Source organism: Bos javanicus, chromosome 11 (genome assembly GCF_032452875.1).
Source record: "Bos javanicus breed banteng chromosome 11, ARS-OSU_banteng_1.0, whole genome shotgun sequence".
Taxonomy (NCBI): Eukaryota; Metazoa; Chordata; class Mammalia; order Artiodactyla; family Bovidae; genus Bos; species Bos javanicus.
In genome coordinates, this window is record NC_083878.1 from 2080810 (window position 1) to 2097626 (window position 16817).

General features: G+C 51.3%; 1 protein-coding gene across 1 annotated transcript; it reads left to right on the forward strand.

The window, feature by feature from the left end:
* The first annotated feature begins 2031 nt into the window (after positions 1–2031).
* On the forward strand, positions 2032–16394 carry LOC133256664 (myelin and lymphocyte protein-like). Its single transcript, XM_061431469.1, has 4 exons — positions 2032–2282; positions 11632–11799; positions 12906–13028; positions 15795–16394. The coding sequence occupies exons 1-4, from the start codon at positions 2190–2192 to the stop codon at positions 15888–15890; spliced, it is 480 nt and encodes a 159-aa protein (XP_061287453.1). The 5' UTR covers positions 2032–2189; the 3' UTR covers positions 15891–16394.
* The last annotated feature ends 423 nt before the right edge of the window (positions 16395–16817 follow it).

A 16817-nucleotide genomic window follows, 5' to 3' on the forward strand; every position in this document is an offset into this window, starting at 1 on the left:
GAGGAACGATCCCACCAAGGATGGGTTTCTCCTGGGCTGAGAGATTTTATTTGCTGATGAAAATTCTAGTTCCTTTTTGAAACTGTTTCCTTCCCTGGGATTGCAAGGCCATGAGGACCCACCCCTTTTAAGAGTTCAAAGTGAGGCAGTGGTGATGTACACAGATCATCCTTTGGGTGCATGGTGCTCCATGCACTGGGTGATAAGTTGCTTCAGTTGCTTCAATCCCACCCTTTACAACCCTATGGACTATAGCCCACCAGGCTCCTCTGGCCATGGAATTTCCCAGGCAAGAATACTGGAGTGGGTTGCCACTTCTCCAGAGGAACTTTCCAACCCAGGAATCGAATCCTCATCTCCTGTGTCTCCTGCCCTGGCAGGCGGGTTCTTTACCACTAGCGCTACCTGGTGAGCTCAGATCAGCCTTTGATTTGGGTCAGATTCCAGGTGCAACTTGATGGGCAGGTGGCAAATTCTGCTGCAGAGCTACAGGGTCCCGCCCCTCTTTGGGACAGGGAGATTGAGTCAGATTAGTCTCAGGGCTGAATTAGGGGGACAAGACTAAGTTGAGATACGCCTTATACTATTTAGTTTGACGTAGTTACTTTAAAAAGACAAAAGAAGGGGAAGTATTTTTAATCTTAAATGAGAAGAGGAAAAAACTCTTGAGTTTTTCTTTTTCTACATCCAGAATTCAAACCGCCATGGCCTGTGTTTCTTTAGCAGGTTTGTCTTCAAGGCAACTAACACCAATTTTTAAAGTTCTGATTCTATGATGAGGCTCATTAACATACAAGAGAGCGACAGAAGACGAGATGGTTGGATAGCATCACCTATTCAATGGACAAGAACTTGGCAATCTCTGGGAGATGGTGAGGGACAGGGAGGCCTGGCGTGCTGCAGTCTCTGGAGTCGCAAAGAGTTGGACACAACTTAGTGACTGAACAACAACAACATATACAAAATTTTGCCTCTTTCCTCCTGAGCCCAGCCTGCCCTTGGCCTTTCCAGCTCTGCCCCAGGAGCCACTCTGCTCCCCACAGAGATCAGACCCTTTCCAGCCTCCAGGACTCTCCAGGCACACCTTGCCCCCCTCTTCTTGCTCAGGCTCTCCTCCCTGTCCTCTCGCAGAACCCCTCTGTGCCTGCTTCCTTCTGCCCTGGATGCCTCGGCTCTTTCCCCTGCTCCCCCAGCAGAGTGGCTCTGACCCCCTCAGGGGATTCCCATATCTATCCGGCAGCTTCCCAGTGTAAGGAACAAGGCCTGACCATCCTCCAGGGCCAGTGACTGCTGCTCCTCTGTAGGGAAGGCTGCCTCCTCCCTCCAGTTAACCACTGCTCACTCAAGGGTCCCTTCCACAAGCTCCCTGGACCCCGAGCCCAAGCCAGGCTGGGCTGGTGGGTGCTCTTGGGTCTCCCTGCACTCTCCTCCCAGCATCAAATGAGGTCATGTGAACAAAGAACCTATGGGGTGCTAGGCACTTAGCAAACACTGGGCAGTGCTGGCTCCCTCCCAGCTCCAAGGTTCAAGGCCACTGTGACTGCCTTTAATCCATCGCTCAGCAGCTCCAGCACGGAGTGCGGGGACCAGGGGGTCAGGGTTCCCAGTGCTGGCTCCTAGGGCTCAGGGAAAGGGGATGGGAAGCCAGAGCGAGTCTCAGCACCGTCCCTGCAGCTGTGGGCAGGACTGGGAACTGGCCCCTCCTGGAGCCTGGCACCAGAGGTCACAAATACTAACTCACCCAGCAGAAAGACGAAAGAAGTCCACCTTAAGAACAGCTGTAGCAATGGTGACCGGAGGAGTGCGAAGACAAGGAGTTTTGAGTGCTGGTTTTTGACAGAGATCATTCTTAAGGGATGGCGATCATCACTTGCTAAGACCCAAAGTGTGCGAAGCGCCTAGCCAAGTGGTTTTGTTAGGCTCGGGTTTGGAGGTGGAGCGCAGACCTGGGACGCAGAAGCCAAGTCCCCGCCCCTACTCCCGGGTGGTTCAGGGCGAAGCCCGACGGTCTAGGGCGGTGGCAGGGCCCCGCCGGCAGCGGCCTGGGGCTCCTCTTTTCTTGGCCCGGAAATCCCGGCCTCAACCCTCGCGGGTGCACCCGGCTCACCGGGCTCCCCGAGCAAGTGCTCGGTCAGCGCGGAGCCAGAGACGCGCGCCTCTGATTCCGAGGCGGACACCCGCGCGTCTCCATGGCCACCGGAACGGCTTCGGGCGGCCGCAGGCTGCCCAGGGGTTCCGCGGTCTTCAGCACCTTCCCCGACCTGCTCTTCATCTTCGAGTTTGTGAGTCGCTGAGGACCAGGGAGGGCGGGCTGGGACGGGATGGGATGGGCAGTGCCGCGCGCGCTCTCCCCGCCCGCCCGTCCCAGAGCGGCCCTGGTCCGGGAGCACTGGGTGGGGTAGAGAAGGAGGGTGAGGACTGTCTCTTCCCCACCGCCACATGCAGTCTTCTGGCCCCTTCTAGCCCGCGACGACGGGGAGACCGTCACCGGGGCTTAGGTGGAGAAACCAAACTCACAGGGCTCAGTGGTCGGAAGCTGGCCGGGTTCCACTGGCAGCGCGCCGGTACCAAAGCTGCGCTCCTAACTTGCTTCCCATGGGCTTCTTGGCGATCGACGTCCTTGTAGAGGCGCCCAGCTCTCTCCATGGTCAGGAATTTGTTTAAAAAATATAAAAATCGGCAAAAGAAAGATTAAGTATTACCGAAAGCGGTGTGGAGATAGAGTTGGTGTTGCAGGAGGAACCGAATCCGGATTATTTTCTCTTGGACGTTTCTGGAGAGTGAACGAAATTTTGGCAATCTGGAAATGATAAAACCAGCCGTCGTTTGCTCGCCACAGTCATTGTACCCAGTGTGAAGGATGGAGGGAGGGAGAGGGGCCTGTGAGAGCCGGGCCCTGACTTGGCTGACCTTGAGCATCCAAGGACTCCTTCCCCGGCAGTTGGTCCTTCCTTACACTGGAGCCGCACAGCTTCAACCCGAGGCTGCGGGAAAGCGCTTCTTCCTCTGGGCTCCTGTGAAGTGCTCCCTGTGGGACTCAGGCTAAACTTCCCAGGGCCTCGCCTAAAGGCGGTGGAGGGGTGGCAGGCAGGCTGTATTCCTTCTGTGGCTTTAACGCCAGAAGCCGCGAGACTCATTTCCCTGCAGCCCCACCGCATAAATAGCCGCCTGGAGAGTCCGTTGGAAAAGAAAACGTCCAGACCTGTTTAGAAACGGGACCCCAGCTTCTTGTCTCCTGATTGTCAAGGAGATGTGAACAGCAAAGGGAGCAGGTTCTGTCTTCCCTGGAGGGTTGGGGGAGATGGCAGAAGGGGTCAAGGTAGCCTGGTCGCACCCCTGTGGAGGAGCTGACATCTAGGAGAAGCCCTGGACACCTCTGGACCTAGCCACACCATTTGTAGGTGGGGACACTCGGGCCCAGAGTGGAAAGGACTGGCATCCACTAGAATGTTCCTTCCCAGACCACTCATCTCTGCTTCCAGTCAGCACTGAGCCTGTGTTTGCTCAAGGCTGGGTTTCTGGAAATGATCCTGTAGAACCTAAGACCAGGGAATAAGTAGTGAATGAGTAGTTCCTTCAGAGCCTACTGTATTTACAAAGGCAAGTTTTGTGACCAAAAGAGATGCTGGCTAAAAGTGAGGTGTGGTGGGGCAGAGAGATTTTTTAAGCAACAAAAGGACTTGCTAGTGTCTCGTAGGTTGCCCTGATGAGTGGCTTGCTCTGCCTTTGTAACTGTTTGGGGAGCATTATAACAAGAGTCACGAGAGAGTGTGTTAGTTGGGCTTCATGCAGGAGGCTCTGGTGCACCCTCCTCCTCTTGCGCAGACAAGGTCTGGCTCAGGTGGCAGCAGGCGTGTGTGCTGGGGGTAGGGGGATCCTGGCGCCACAGAAGGGACAGCCTCCCAGCGCCCTCTGCCTCCTCTGTCATCACAGCTTAGTGGATGGAGTGCCAGAGTGAAGGATGAGCCCAGCCTGCTGGGGGGAGTCCTGGGTGATGAGGAGGATCCCCCTAAATCAACAAAAGTAGAAAACCAGGTGTAGGAAATCTCAGATCTATGGACTACCTGAAATGCATCATTTTGATGCCTGCAGATAGTAGCGGCTTCTAAGAAAAATGTCTCCTTTGCCCCAAATACCTCTCTCACACCTGTCTTAGAAGTCATTTGTTTCTCTATCGCATTAACCCCTGCTTACCGGATCACACCCCTCCCACTTCCAGAGGGCCCTGGTGCCTCAGTGTCATCCTAAATTTTTTACTTCCTCCTTGAATTGGGGATGGGCTCATAGGGTGCCTGGGAGGGCAGAAAAGAAAGCAGATGCCCGTTCTTTATATTTTCATCTGTACAAGTTGTACACATACAAAGCTGTACGTGTTTTGATGTGTGGAAAGAGTAGAGAACTAAAGGGCCTAAGAAGGAGCTGGCCAATCTGGGAGGGATGTTTATGTTTTTTAAATTATGAACTGTTTCAACAACAAAACATATACAACCCAATTAAGAAAATGGACAAAGGACTTGAATGCACAGTACTCCAAAGAAGACATGCAAATGGTCAATAAGCACGTGGGAAGATATCCATCATCATTAATCACTAGGAAAATGAAATCAAAGCCACAGTGACTACTGACCCGGTGTGCGACAGCTACTGAGCCTGCAGGCCGTGGAGCCTGCGCTCCTCACCTAGAGAAACCACTGCAGTGAGAAGCCCGCGCACTGCAACTAGAGAGGAGCCGCGCTCCGCAGCTAGAGAAAAGCCTGCACAGCAATGAAAATAAAATAAATAAGTAAACTATCTTAAAAACACAATGAGCTCTACTTCACGTGAAATTAGGACTACTGTTATCAAAAAACTGGAAAATAAGTACTGGCTAGGATGTGGAGAAATTGGGACCCTCAGACATTGCTGGTATTGGAGAAGGAAATGGCAACCCCCCACGGGGGAACCTGGTGGGCTGCTGTCTATGGGGTCACACAGAGTCCGACACAACTGAAGCGACTTAGCAGACATTGCTGGTGGGAATGTAAATTTGTTCACCTGCTATGAAATACAGTTTGGTAATTCCTCAGAAATAATTACCAGCCATCATCACAAAAATCTACGACAATAATGGAGAGGGTGTGGAGAGAAGGAAACACCTCCTACACTGTTGGTGCAAATGTAAATTGGTACAACCACTGTAGAGAACGGTAGTATGGAAATTCCTTAAAAAACTAAAATAAAGCTACCGTATGATACTGCAATCCCACTCCTGGGCATATATCTGGAGAAAAACATGGTCTGAAAGGAAATATCCACCCCAGTGTTCTTTGCAGCACAGTTTAAAATAGCCAAGAAATGAAAGCAATCTAAATGTCTATTGACAGATGAATAGATAAAGAATATGTGGCACATACATGCAATGGAATATTACTCAGCCGTTTAAAAGAATGAAATAATGCCAGTTGGAGCAACATCAGTGGCCTGGAGATGATCATACTATGAAATGAGTCAGACATCATATGAAATTGCTTATATGCAAATCTTTTAAAAATTATACAAGTGAACTTATTTATAACAGAAACAGACTCACAGAGAATAAATTAACGGCTACCTGGGGGAAGGGTGGGGGGCAGGGATAGATTGGAAGTTTGGGATTGACAGGTACACGCTGCTATGTTGTAAACAGATAACCAACAAGGACCTACTGTATAGCACAGGAGACTCTGCTCAATATTACTTAATAACCTAAATTGGAAAAGAGTTTGAGAAAGAATAGGTGTGTGTGTATGTACAGATGAATCACTTTGCTGCGCACTCGAAACAAACACAACTTTGTTAATCACCCATCCTCCAAGATAAAATTAAAATTTTTAATTAAAAATTTTAAAACATAATAATAATTACCACATGACCCAGCAATTCCTAGATTTATGACCAAAAGAATTGAATACAGAGACCTGAATAGGTACATAAACATGCATGTTTATAGCAGCTCCATTCACAGTAATTAACAGGGAGAAATAGCCCAAATGTCCCATCAGTGGGTGAATTAATAAAGAAATTGTGACCTTCCGTGCAATGGACTATTACTCAGCCTTAGAAAGGAATGGAGCACCGATCCATACTATAGAGTTAATGAGTGTGAAACTGCTGTGCTGAGAAGCCAGACACAAAAGGTCACGTGGTGCAGGATCCCATTTATATGAAAGGCACAGAAGAGATAAGGTTATGGACACAGAACACGAACCAGTGGTTTACTAGGGCCTGAGAAGAGAGCGAAACAGGGAGCGGTTTACTGGGCATGGTGCTTCCTTTGGGGTGATACAGTGTTTTGGAGTTAGAGATGGTGGACTGCACAACGTCCTGAATGCATTAAATACCACCCAACTGGTCAAGGTGAAACGGTTCACTTCCTGTTGTGCCAATTCCACGTCAGTTTGTTTTTTCCAGGTTCGATGCATGAGACAGGGTGCTCGGCGCTGGTGCACTGGGATAACCCAGAGGGATGGGATGGGGAGGGAGGAGGGAGGGGGATTCAGGATGGGGAACACATGTACACCCATGGCGGATTCATGTCAGTGTATGGCAAAACCGATACAATTTTGTAATTAGCCTCCAAAAAAAATAAATAAATATAAAGTGAATCTAAAAATAATAAGAAGAATAATTTATTTATTTGGGCTGTGCTGGGCCATCGTTGCTGTGCGGGCTTCTCTCTAGTTATGGGAGTGGGCTGACTCCCACTGTGGTGTGTGGGCGCCTCGTCACAGTGACTTCTCTTCTCGCAGCGCTCAGGCTCGAGGGCACACGGGCCTCAGCCACATGGGCTCCAGAGCACAGGCTCAGAAGTGGCCCACGGACTTAAGTGCTCCAAGCCACAAGGGATCTTCCCAGACCAGGGATCAAACCTGCCTCTCCTGTATTGGCAGGTGGTTCTTTACCACTGAGCCACCAGGGAAGTCCCTCCACTTCAGCTTCTTAAAATTAAGAACTATTTCAAATATTATAGAAAAGCATATATAATATTTTTTGGAAAAGGAAATGGTAACCCACTCCAGTATTCTTGCCTGGAGAATTCCATGGAAAGAGAAGCCTGGCGGGCTGCTGTCCGTGGGGCTGCAAAGAGTCGGACACGACCTAGTGATGGACACTATACTATGTATAATACTTTAATGAAAACCCTTGTAATTATCGCTCAGTTTTGTCAAATCTTCATGTTCCTCTCAGTATTAAGGAAATAGAACTTTCAGATGACATGTAAGCCCCCTGGATACTCTGCTTATTACTGTCTCTTCTTCCAGCTACAGAACCACCCCTGGGCTGAATGTGTGTTCAAGGTTAAAACTTGACTGCACCCCTAACTACCTCTGACTACACGTGGTGTGGTTTTATGTTTTCTCACTTTATGAAAGTTTTGTTGCCCTGTACATATGCTTCTGCAACAGGCTTTTCATGCAGCCTTGTTCTGAGGTTTATACATGTTGACACTCTTTATCCATCTTCTGTTGATGGGCATTTGGGCGATTTCCAATCTGCTTCATTTTGATATTGCAGACGGCACTGCCAAAGAACATTCATGTAGTCCCTTTACTTGTATGTTGGGAATTTCTTTCAGGAACACACACACTGGGTCATAGGGGTTGCACGTCCTCCTGTTCCCAAATGTTAGCACATCACTGTCCAAAAGGGTTATTCCCCCTTACACAGCCCAGGAGTGGAGTTACCAGGAAGCTAATAAATATTAATTAAGCTCAGGACCCCTGCTTGCGCAGACTGTTTCCAGGACTCTGGCTTGCTTTGCATTCTTTTAGAAAGAAGGTTCCCATATTGTATAACCGTCCTGACTCCCACCAGCAGCTTATCAAAGTCTCCATTGTTCCCAGACCTTGCCTCACTTGGCAGAGTCAGACTTTGTAATTTTCTGCTAGTCCAACGGGTGTGAAAGGCTTGATCCATTTTTTAAATCTGTGGTCCAGTAAGTTGTTGCTTACTCCCAGTCCATATTCCCATGCCTGACCTCCCAATAGCCTGGGAGTTGCAGATGCCAGACCTTCAGCCTCCAGGTCAGTGGGGTGGACACCACTCCCCCCGAAAGACCAGGAAACTACCCAGGAGCAGGGAAGAGTGGTATCTTGGGTGAGGCATGGCAGCTCTCCCCGGGCCTGCACCCCTACCCTGGAGCTCCTGACCTCTGAAGGCTGCAGGGCCATCACAGGAAGAGGGAGACAGGCATGACCTGGTGGTGTAAGCCCATCTCTCTGAGCCACACACACCACACAGCTGTTGCCAGAAGTGGGGTCACAGAATAGAGCACGCTGAACCTGGGGAGGGTGGGGGAGGGGCACTTCCGCTGCAATTCACCAGCCCCAGGGCCGAAGGACAGCTGGCAGCAGGAGCAAGGCTCCTCTCGTGGGGCAGGCTCCTCTCCACCAGCGTGACTCTTCTCCTGGCCACTTCTAAAGCCGACCCTACATACGAGGGCAGTGTCATGGTGAACTGCTCTTGCGTCAGCTTGTGTAACTGTCACACACACACACAGAGGTCCTGACCTGGGCTCCACAGCCAGCCTGTCGAAGCCGGCACTCAGCAGCCGTGGGGCTGTGAGCAGGCAACTGTGCCTCAGTTTTCGCATCAATAAAATGGGGACACGACAGTATAAACCTGTGGGATGCTGTGAGGAATAAGTGAATGTCATATACACAAAGCTCTTAAGACGAGTGATGCACACAGCTACTGCTCGGTAGCAATCAGGTGCAATGATTAATTTAGTAACGCCTCAAATGCATGGTCTGAGATCACCTGGCTAGTGTGTGCTGAAAGGGGGCAAGCGGGCAGGGGCAGGGGCAGTGTGGGTGACCCACACCACCTTGTCTTTAGATGCCCTTCTCAGGCAGGACGCTGAGTAGATTTGGGGGCGGGTGAGGCTGTTGAGGGAACATTCAACTTGTCTCTGGGTCAAGTACCACACAGATAACCTATCTCAATAGGGCGTCCCACAGACTCTCCTCCCCAAAGAGGGGAAACGGAGGGCAGAAGTCGGCGTGTCCTCTGCCAGGAGCCGCTCTGGCCAGCCTGACCAGGGGGGTGACCAAGGAGAAGAGGATGCTGTGGCTGCCCCTCCTGTCTTGTGCCTTTGGGTGGCACCAGCACGGTGCCAGGACCCTGGGGAAAGCTTTGTGAACTCTGAGCGTGTATTAGTAGCAAATTGCCGTATCTGCCAGAAGGCAGAGGAGCAGTTGCCACGGGGCCTGGTTAAACTTTTCAAACATGATTTGTCATCGTGTCAGTTTATCAGCGTCTGGCAGGGCCCTGTTTCAGGGCAAGGGCACCTGCTGGCACTAAACCTTGCCCGCAGGCAGTCTCCCAGAGCCTCCATCATGCCCTCCAGCTGCCTGCTGATAAGCCAGACACTGTGGGTCGAGGGACCTGGCCAGAAGGGGACCACCCAACCACTCTTACGTCTTAGGACTCTTCCCAAGACAGACCAGCTCCTCAGTGGTGGTCTCCATTCACGGTGCCCCGGTGTGGGTGCCCGTGCGGCTAAGTCCTTCATACCCAGCTGACCTGGAAGCCCACTCTGAGAGCACCTTTCCTGTACTGCAGGCCAGTCTTGCGGTCTGCCCCTGCCTGATGCATGACTCTGCCCATGTCCCTGGCACACACGGGGCTCTCTGAGACACTAGTTCTCAGGATGCGTCCACAGGAAAGGGACTGGCATTTATCTCCTACCTGGCCAATGTGCATGAATCAGAAGAGAATCCTCGACCACAAGGGAAGAAGGGTAAAACTGACACCCACACCCTTCTCAAAGAGAGAGCCTAGGCCCTGCAGAGCAGCGCTGTTGGCTGAGGGGCTCTGCTCACTGCTGCACGCGCACTGCTGCGAGCTTGCCGCGCTGCCGGCCCCCTGGGTGCCTCCCATCAGATCTGTTTTTCTTGCACAGAACCCACTCCTGTCTGATCGAAGCGTCCAAGGATTTTTTTTTTTTTTTTGTCTCTTATGGCTGACATTCATATTTTTCATGAAACCTCCTTATTCCTCTGTATCCTGCTGGGTAAAGCCAGTGGGCACAGGGAGGGAAGAAGGTCCATCCAAACGAGGGCAAGCCTGTCTACAAGCCCTTGGCTTTGAGGATCTGAGGTCATGACCTCTACATCTGTCCTTACGCTCCTGGAACTCCCTGACCCTGAGGACACCAAGCAGAGTGTCTTCTGGATAACAACAAGGAAAAGAGCACTTCTCTCATGCCTGCCCTAGGTCATCCAAGACCAGGCCCTCTTGGGTCCTTCCCACTCCTGCCACACCTCCAGTAGATAGAGTGCTTCCTGGACTTGGTCATTTAGGGGCCAATTTTTTTTAATGCTAATAACATAGTGTAGCTAATTCATTTTGCAAAGTAAAGACCAAAAGGATCAACTAGTCCCTACCATTTTATAAAAGAAAGGATATTTTTATATCAAAAATACTTGCTGTAATTCAGTTGCTCGGTCATGTCCGATTCTGTGACCCTATGGAGTGCGACACGCCAGGTTTCCCTGTCCTTCACCATCTCCGAGAGTTTGCTCAAACTCACGTCCGTTGAGTCAATGATGCCATCCAACCATCTCATCCTCTGTCATCCTCTTCTCCTCCTGCCTTCAATCTTTCCAGAATCAGGGTCTTTTCCAATGAGTTAGCTCTTTGCATCAGGTAGGCTGCAGTCCATGGGGTCGTGAAGAGTCCGACACGACTGAACGACTTCAGTTTCATGCATTGGAGAAGGAAATGGCAACCCACTCCAGTGTTCTTGCCTGGAGAATCCCAGGGACAGGGGAGCCTGGTGGGCTGCCGTCTATGGGGTCACACAGAGTCAGACACGACTGAAGCGACTTAGTAGCAGCAGCAGCAGCAGCTAAAATATTAGTGCTTCAGCATCAGTCCAGTTCCAGTGAGTATTCAGGGCTGATTTCCTTTAGGATTGACTGGTTTGATCTCATTGCAGTCCAAGAGATTCTCAAGAGTATTCTCCAGCACCACAATTCAAAAGCATCAACTGTTTGGCACTCAGCCTTCTTTATGGTCCAGCTCTCACGTCTGTACATGACGACTGGGAAAACCATAGCTTTGACTATATGGGCCTTTGTCAGCAAAGTGATGTCTCTGCTTTTCAATGCGCTGTCCAGGTTTGTCATAATTTTTCTTCCAAGGAGCAAGCAGCTTTCAATTTCACGGCCACAGTCATGGGATTTTGGAGCCCAAGAAAACAAAATCTACAACGGTTTCCACTGTTTCCCCATCTATTTGCCATGAAGTGATGGGACCGGATGCCATGATCTTAGTTTTTTGAATGCTGAGTTTTAAGCCAGCTTTTTCACTCTCCTCTTTTCCCTTCATCAAGAGGCTCTTTAGTTCCTCTTTGCTTTCTGCCATCCAAAAATTAGGAAGGATATAACCTCAGAAATAGCTCTTCTAATGATAAAACTGGATGGCATAAATCCTTTCTAGTGCTAACAAATTTTTACCTAGTATATGACTCAGTTTGCCCATCTCACAAATGGTTCAGTATGAGGATTAACCGAGTTAACATTTGTGAAGAGCCCCGGCTCCCCAGTGTGACCGCTGGGCCTGGGCCATCCTGGTCTGATCGTCACCCTTGTCTCCCTCCCTCTGCAGGCCTTTGGGGGGCTGGTGTGGATTCTCATCCTCTTGACACAGGTGCCCGTCCCCCTGATCCAGGGCTGGGTCCTGTTCGTGTCTGTGTCCTGCTTCATAGTCACCACTCTCCTGCTCTTCCTCTACATTGTTGGTGCCCATAAGAACTGGAATTTCTGGATCACCCTGGTGAGTCCAGCCCTGCGTGTCTGGGGCAGGGGGTAGTGATGGGCGCTGTCCCCTGGGAGGTGGGCTTTCCCAGTGCGGGGTGAGGAGCCCTGTGGGTGTCTCCCGCGCGCCCTCCAAGGCCGAGCGGCGACAGCAGCCCAGGGGTCCCACGGCAGGAGGCTGACTGACGCTGTCCCTGCCTGGTTTTCCGGGGGCTGCTCTGCCTTCTCCTCTGTGATCACCCCTTTCCTGGAAACCAGCAGCCCAGCATCCCTCCCTGTCCCTCCTGCACCTGCCAGGGGTCGGTCAGCCTCTCCCACCACCCGCAGGACTGGCTTTCGCCTCCGGGGAGGGGCTGGGGCGCCGGGGGTGGGCCCTGCTGCCCGGTGTGAGGCGTGCTCACTGCCCGGCTCCCGTCCCCGCCTCTAACGCGGGGTCACCAGAGAGGAGCCTGGCAGGGGAAGAGATGGCCTGTGATCTCCCTTCCGCGTGAATTCTGCCTTGAGGCCCGTGAAGGGGGGAAATGACGCCTGGGCCACCTGCCCTGCCCTCCCCTGGACGGGGTGGGGCCGTCAGCCAGCCTCTTACTCTCCAAAGGCCTCCAGCCTAGACTTCAGAAACCCCCTCCATTCACAACTACTCAAAGCCCGTTCTAGTACTTTTTTCCTTTTAACTATACCTGGAGCCCCACTAGACTACCCCCCAAAATGAACAACAAAACCACGGACACGGCCTAACCTTTTCACTCTGCACTGGCACCAAGACCACATCTGAACTCCGGGCTGTGACCGTGCATGACACCTCTCATGTCCAAAACCGATTTCCAACAATCCAAGAGGCCCTCTCCCAGCCCTTACTAGAGCTCATCTCAAGTGAAAGTCCCTCCTCCTTTAAAGTCCTTTCTCTGCTCCCAAACCGAGGAGCAGCCCTGGTTAGTGAATCAGTCCTTGTGAGGAGGGGCTGGGGGTGGAGCGGAGGTTGGGCGGGGAAGGGGTAAAAGGAAACCACGGAGGGTAACACAGGGGCCTGGCCAGGCAGGGACAGGTGGGCTCAGGGCCCCCCGGGACCATAGCCACCCACGTCACCACTGGCACCCCATCTCTCTGATGGCCCTTTCTGACCTGCAGGACACAGCCTACCATTGCCTCGCCGCCCTGTTCTACTTCAGCGCCTCTGCCCTGGAAACTCTGGTCACTATCGGCCTGCAAGACGACATACACAAACACTACAGTGAAAACATCTCCGCTGTGGTGAGTCCTCAGTTCAGCCTCAGTGTTCACAGCCCCCGCTGCCCACTGACGGGGCTTCTGAGCAGAAGGGCTCCTGAGTCCTCCCTGGTGGTTCTTAGTTCGCTTAATTCTCAACCAAGTAAACTTTCCTCCTCATTTCTGCAAAAACAAAGCCCCAGACGAGGGAACTGATGCGCCCAGACCCTCTCGGGCACAGTCAGTTCTGCAGTACCCAGGCCCGGGCTGGCCAGGGGTCTGAGCCTGGGTGGGCTTTGAGGGGGCAGATGTGGGAGGCGGCGCGACCATGAGGGTCTGGCACTGTCGGAGCTCCTGTGAACAATCATTTTCCCCTCACAGCAGCCCGAGGATGCAGGTGGGGTCCAGGCCAACTACTCTGTTACCCACAGTCTTAGCACAACTGTGAGCAGAGAGTCTGCCCACCTGGGTTCCAGGCTGTCCCTGAGGGTCTTCCAGGGAAGCTCACGGTCAGGGCGGGGACAGTGTTGAGACCAGGGATGGGAAACTGAATGGCCAGTGTCTCCCAGGCCCTGGCTCTGGGGCTGCGGGGAGGCCCCTCCAGACACAGCGTGTCCAGACCTCCAGCTGTGGGTGTTTGCTTCTGGGATTAGACCTTTGTCTCTTGTCCACGGCGTCTCCTTCCTGGCAGCTCTGAGAACCTGTGCAGTAAGAGGGTGTGAACTTCACACTCATTCTTTCTGCAAGTCTCTTGCACCTTCTGAGCCTCAGTTTGCTCACCTATAAAATGAGACAGCAATCCTTTTTGTTTCCCTGGAGGATGAGAGAGCTATTAAACCACTTCCTCCCAAGGCTTCCCAGGTAGCAATGGGTAGAACAGGGGCTGGAACCTCCCTCACCCCATTAGAATAGATGGGGTGAGACTGCAGATCCCTAAGCTCTAAAAGGAACATCCTCCCACTGCGGGGACAAGACCCCTTAGTGGGCTGTGAATTCATGGCCTAATTTCCTCGTTGCTGAAATGGATCAGAATGACCAGGAGTTCAAGAGAGAGGGGACATAAGTATAACCTACAGCTGATTCATGTTGATGTATGGCAGAAACCAACACAATATTGTAAAGCAATTACCCTCCAATTAAAAATACATACATTAAAAAAAAAAAAAAGAATGGCAAGGAATGAGAACGTATTGTTTCCTAGAACTCTTTTCCAGAGTTGTGCTTGTATAGGCTTGCATCAGGGTGCTAATTCATATCAGATGTATTTCTAACCATGAACATTGTTTAAAAAGCAAGAAAAAGTTGAAGAAACATTACTCCTTACTTAGATTTCTAGGAAATCCTGAGGTCGAATGTGATGACAGACCACAACATGACCATCCCAGGTGCCAAAGCCGTGTCTCCTCACACCTTTTGGGAAGGGTAGATCAGAGGGCAGCAGAGGATGGGATAGTTAGATAGCATCACTGACTCAGTGGACATGAACTTGAGCAAACAGGAGATGCAGAAGGACAAGGAAGCCTGGCGTACTGCAGTCGATGGGATCACAGAGTTGGACACCACCGAGTGAACAACAGAACAGAGGTTGAAATAAAACCCACGGGGTGGGCGCCGCTGGGCTCTGGGAAGGGGGTTAGTGCGGGTGCCCTTCCTGCTCCCAGAGGCAGGGGTCTCGGGGAGAGGGCCTCGAAGCCTGTCTGCTAGCCTCCAGGGGCCTGTTCCCTTCCCTGGGGAAGCCACACACTCCCCTCAGCTCCCAGCTGCTCCCAGTTCCATAAGCAGGGCCCTCTCATGGTCCCTGGGACCCCCTCAACTGTCCCACAGAGTGGGAGCCTCGCCCATGTTAGTTCATCTCCCAAGATGGCGCCCAACTACAGCAAGGAGCGCCTGGGCTGCTCTCCCTCCCCTTGGGAGGGTCATCCGCCTCCTCCGTCACCTTCAGACGACTGTTTCTACACCCCCCACAGTAGAGAAACCACAGGTACCTCCCTCATCTCAACCCCAGCAGCTGGAAACTCTTGACCCCACACCCAAAGCCAAGCCAGATGCGGATGTTTGCTTGTGGGCAGGCAGCCCTTGGGGCCAGCCACTCCGAGCTGGGTGAGAGGATAGACGGTGCCCAGGTGAGAACGTGGCAAGCCAGGGCCTTGACCAGGCACAGTGTGACCGTTTGCCACATTTCTCAGCCTCTGCTCCCAGCAGCTTTCTCAGTAGGCCCCCTCCTTTCAGCAAAGGCTCAAAATTCCTCCTCCCAATGCCAGTCCCTCACTTCCTGTGTCCTGGCTTCCTGGCCTATGCTTGTGAAATTCAGGATCTTAGCGTAAAATTCTGGTGGGGGTCTGAGGATGTCTAGGCAGCAATGAGACCTTAACCAGAGCCAGCAAACCCATGCAGTCGTATTCTCTGAGCCAAGGCTGCTGGAATCAAAGCTGGTGGACTCCGGTCATCCTGGTGTGCAGGAAGGAAGCTTTCCATGAAGAGCAGGGGACATTTGCTGCAAGTATCTTTGGAGGGGTCTCTGAGGGCCCTCATTTCCAACTGGGTGGCACCAAATGGAGATGTGTGATGGCAGTGGTTGACTTTGCATGCCAAGGTCAGGAGATGCAATAGGTCACCTGGAGTCAGTGCCTAGAGCATTCTGGGCTATGCCTGGGCTCTGAAAGGAAGGACGACTGTGTGAGTGATGGGAAACAATGGCAGTCCACAAACTTCAGGGCCAAGCGTCATGCAAGCGGCCAGCCCAGCTTGGAAGGCCCATGACTTGCCCTCTCACCAGGCACCCCCATTAACGGTTATTTTTCTTGGTTGCAGGTGTTTTCAATCATAGTCACACTGCTGTACATGGTCCACGCCGTGTTTTCTTTAATCAGATGCAAGGTTTCCTACAGGAACAGAGAACATTCCTGAAAACACAGACAATGGTCACTCATCAGGCTGCCTTCCAGCATAACATTTGAGGCTGCAGAATTGCTCTCGATTTGTGGAAAAAGAAAACAAAAAGCCACATTCTCTTTCTTTGTGGGTGCTATGTTGACTGTTCAGGTACCTTCGTGTCAGGGTAAAGGGCTTGCTACCTTTAGCCTCCAAGAGTTGAGAAGTCTTTCTAGGGTCATTTCCTATTGAAGGGGGTGGTGGGGTGGGAAGTGGGGACTGTGATCTGAGAGACCACAAAACAAGGATCCCCCACTGGTCTCTGGACTGAGTCTTTGTTACTATCGATTGCAATTTTCCATGGGCTCTTTTGAGTATCCATCTTGCAGCATGTTTCTAGGTCTTCAAGGAAATCTTACATCTTCAAGGATATTCTAGTTGTCATAGAGAATAAAACTCTCCCAGCAAATATTTACCGATGTGCAGGAAGAAACATGATAAACTCTTCAAATAATTTATAAAGTGCCTTTATGGTCAATACTCTCATGGGGTAATTTTTTGCTTTTTTTTATTCTCCCATGTGGGCAACACCATCATGTCAGCTTTCTTTCTAAGGAATCCTTGCTTAGACCAAATCTCAGAAGCAGCATCAAAGGGCAGTTCAGATGACAGCTGTTTGTTATTCCAGAGTAACTGTACCAGGAAAGGCCACTTTCACTGAGTCTACTTAAAACTTCAGTTAAAATGTTATAGGAGGGACTTCCCCAGTAGTCCAGTGACTAACACTTCATGCCCTCAATGCAGGGGCCCAGCTTCAATCCCTGGTCAGGTAACCAGATCCCCCATGCCACAACTAAGACCCAGCACAGCCAAATAAATAATTTTTTAAAATGTTGCAGTAAATTAGGAGCAAAAGATTTGATCGGGGCTTATACTGAATATTTTAAATACAAAGAAAGGATA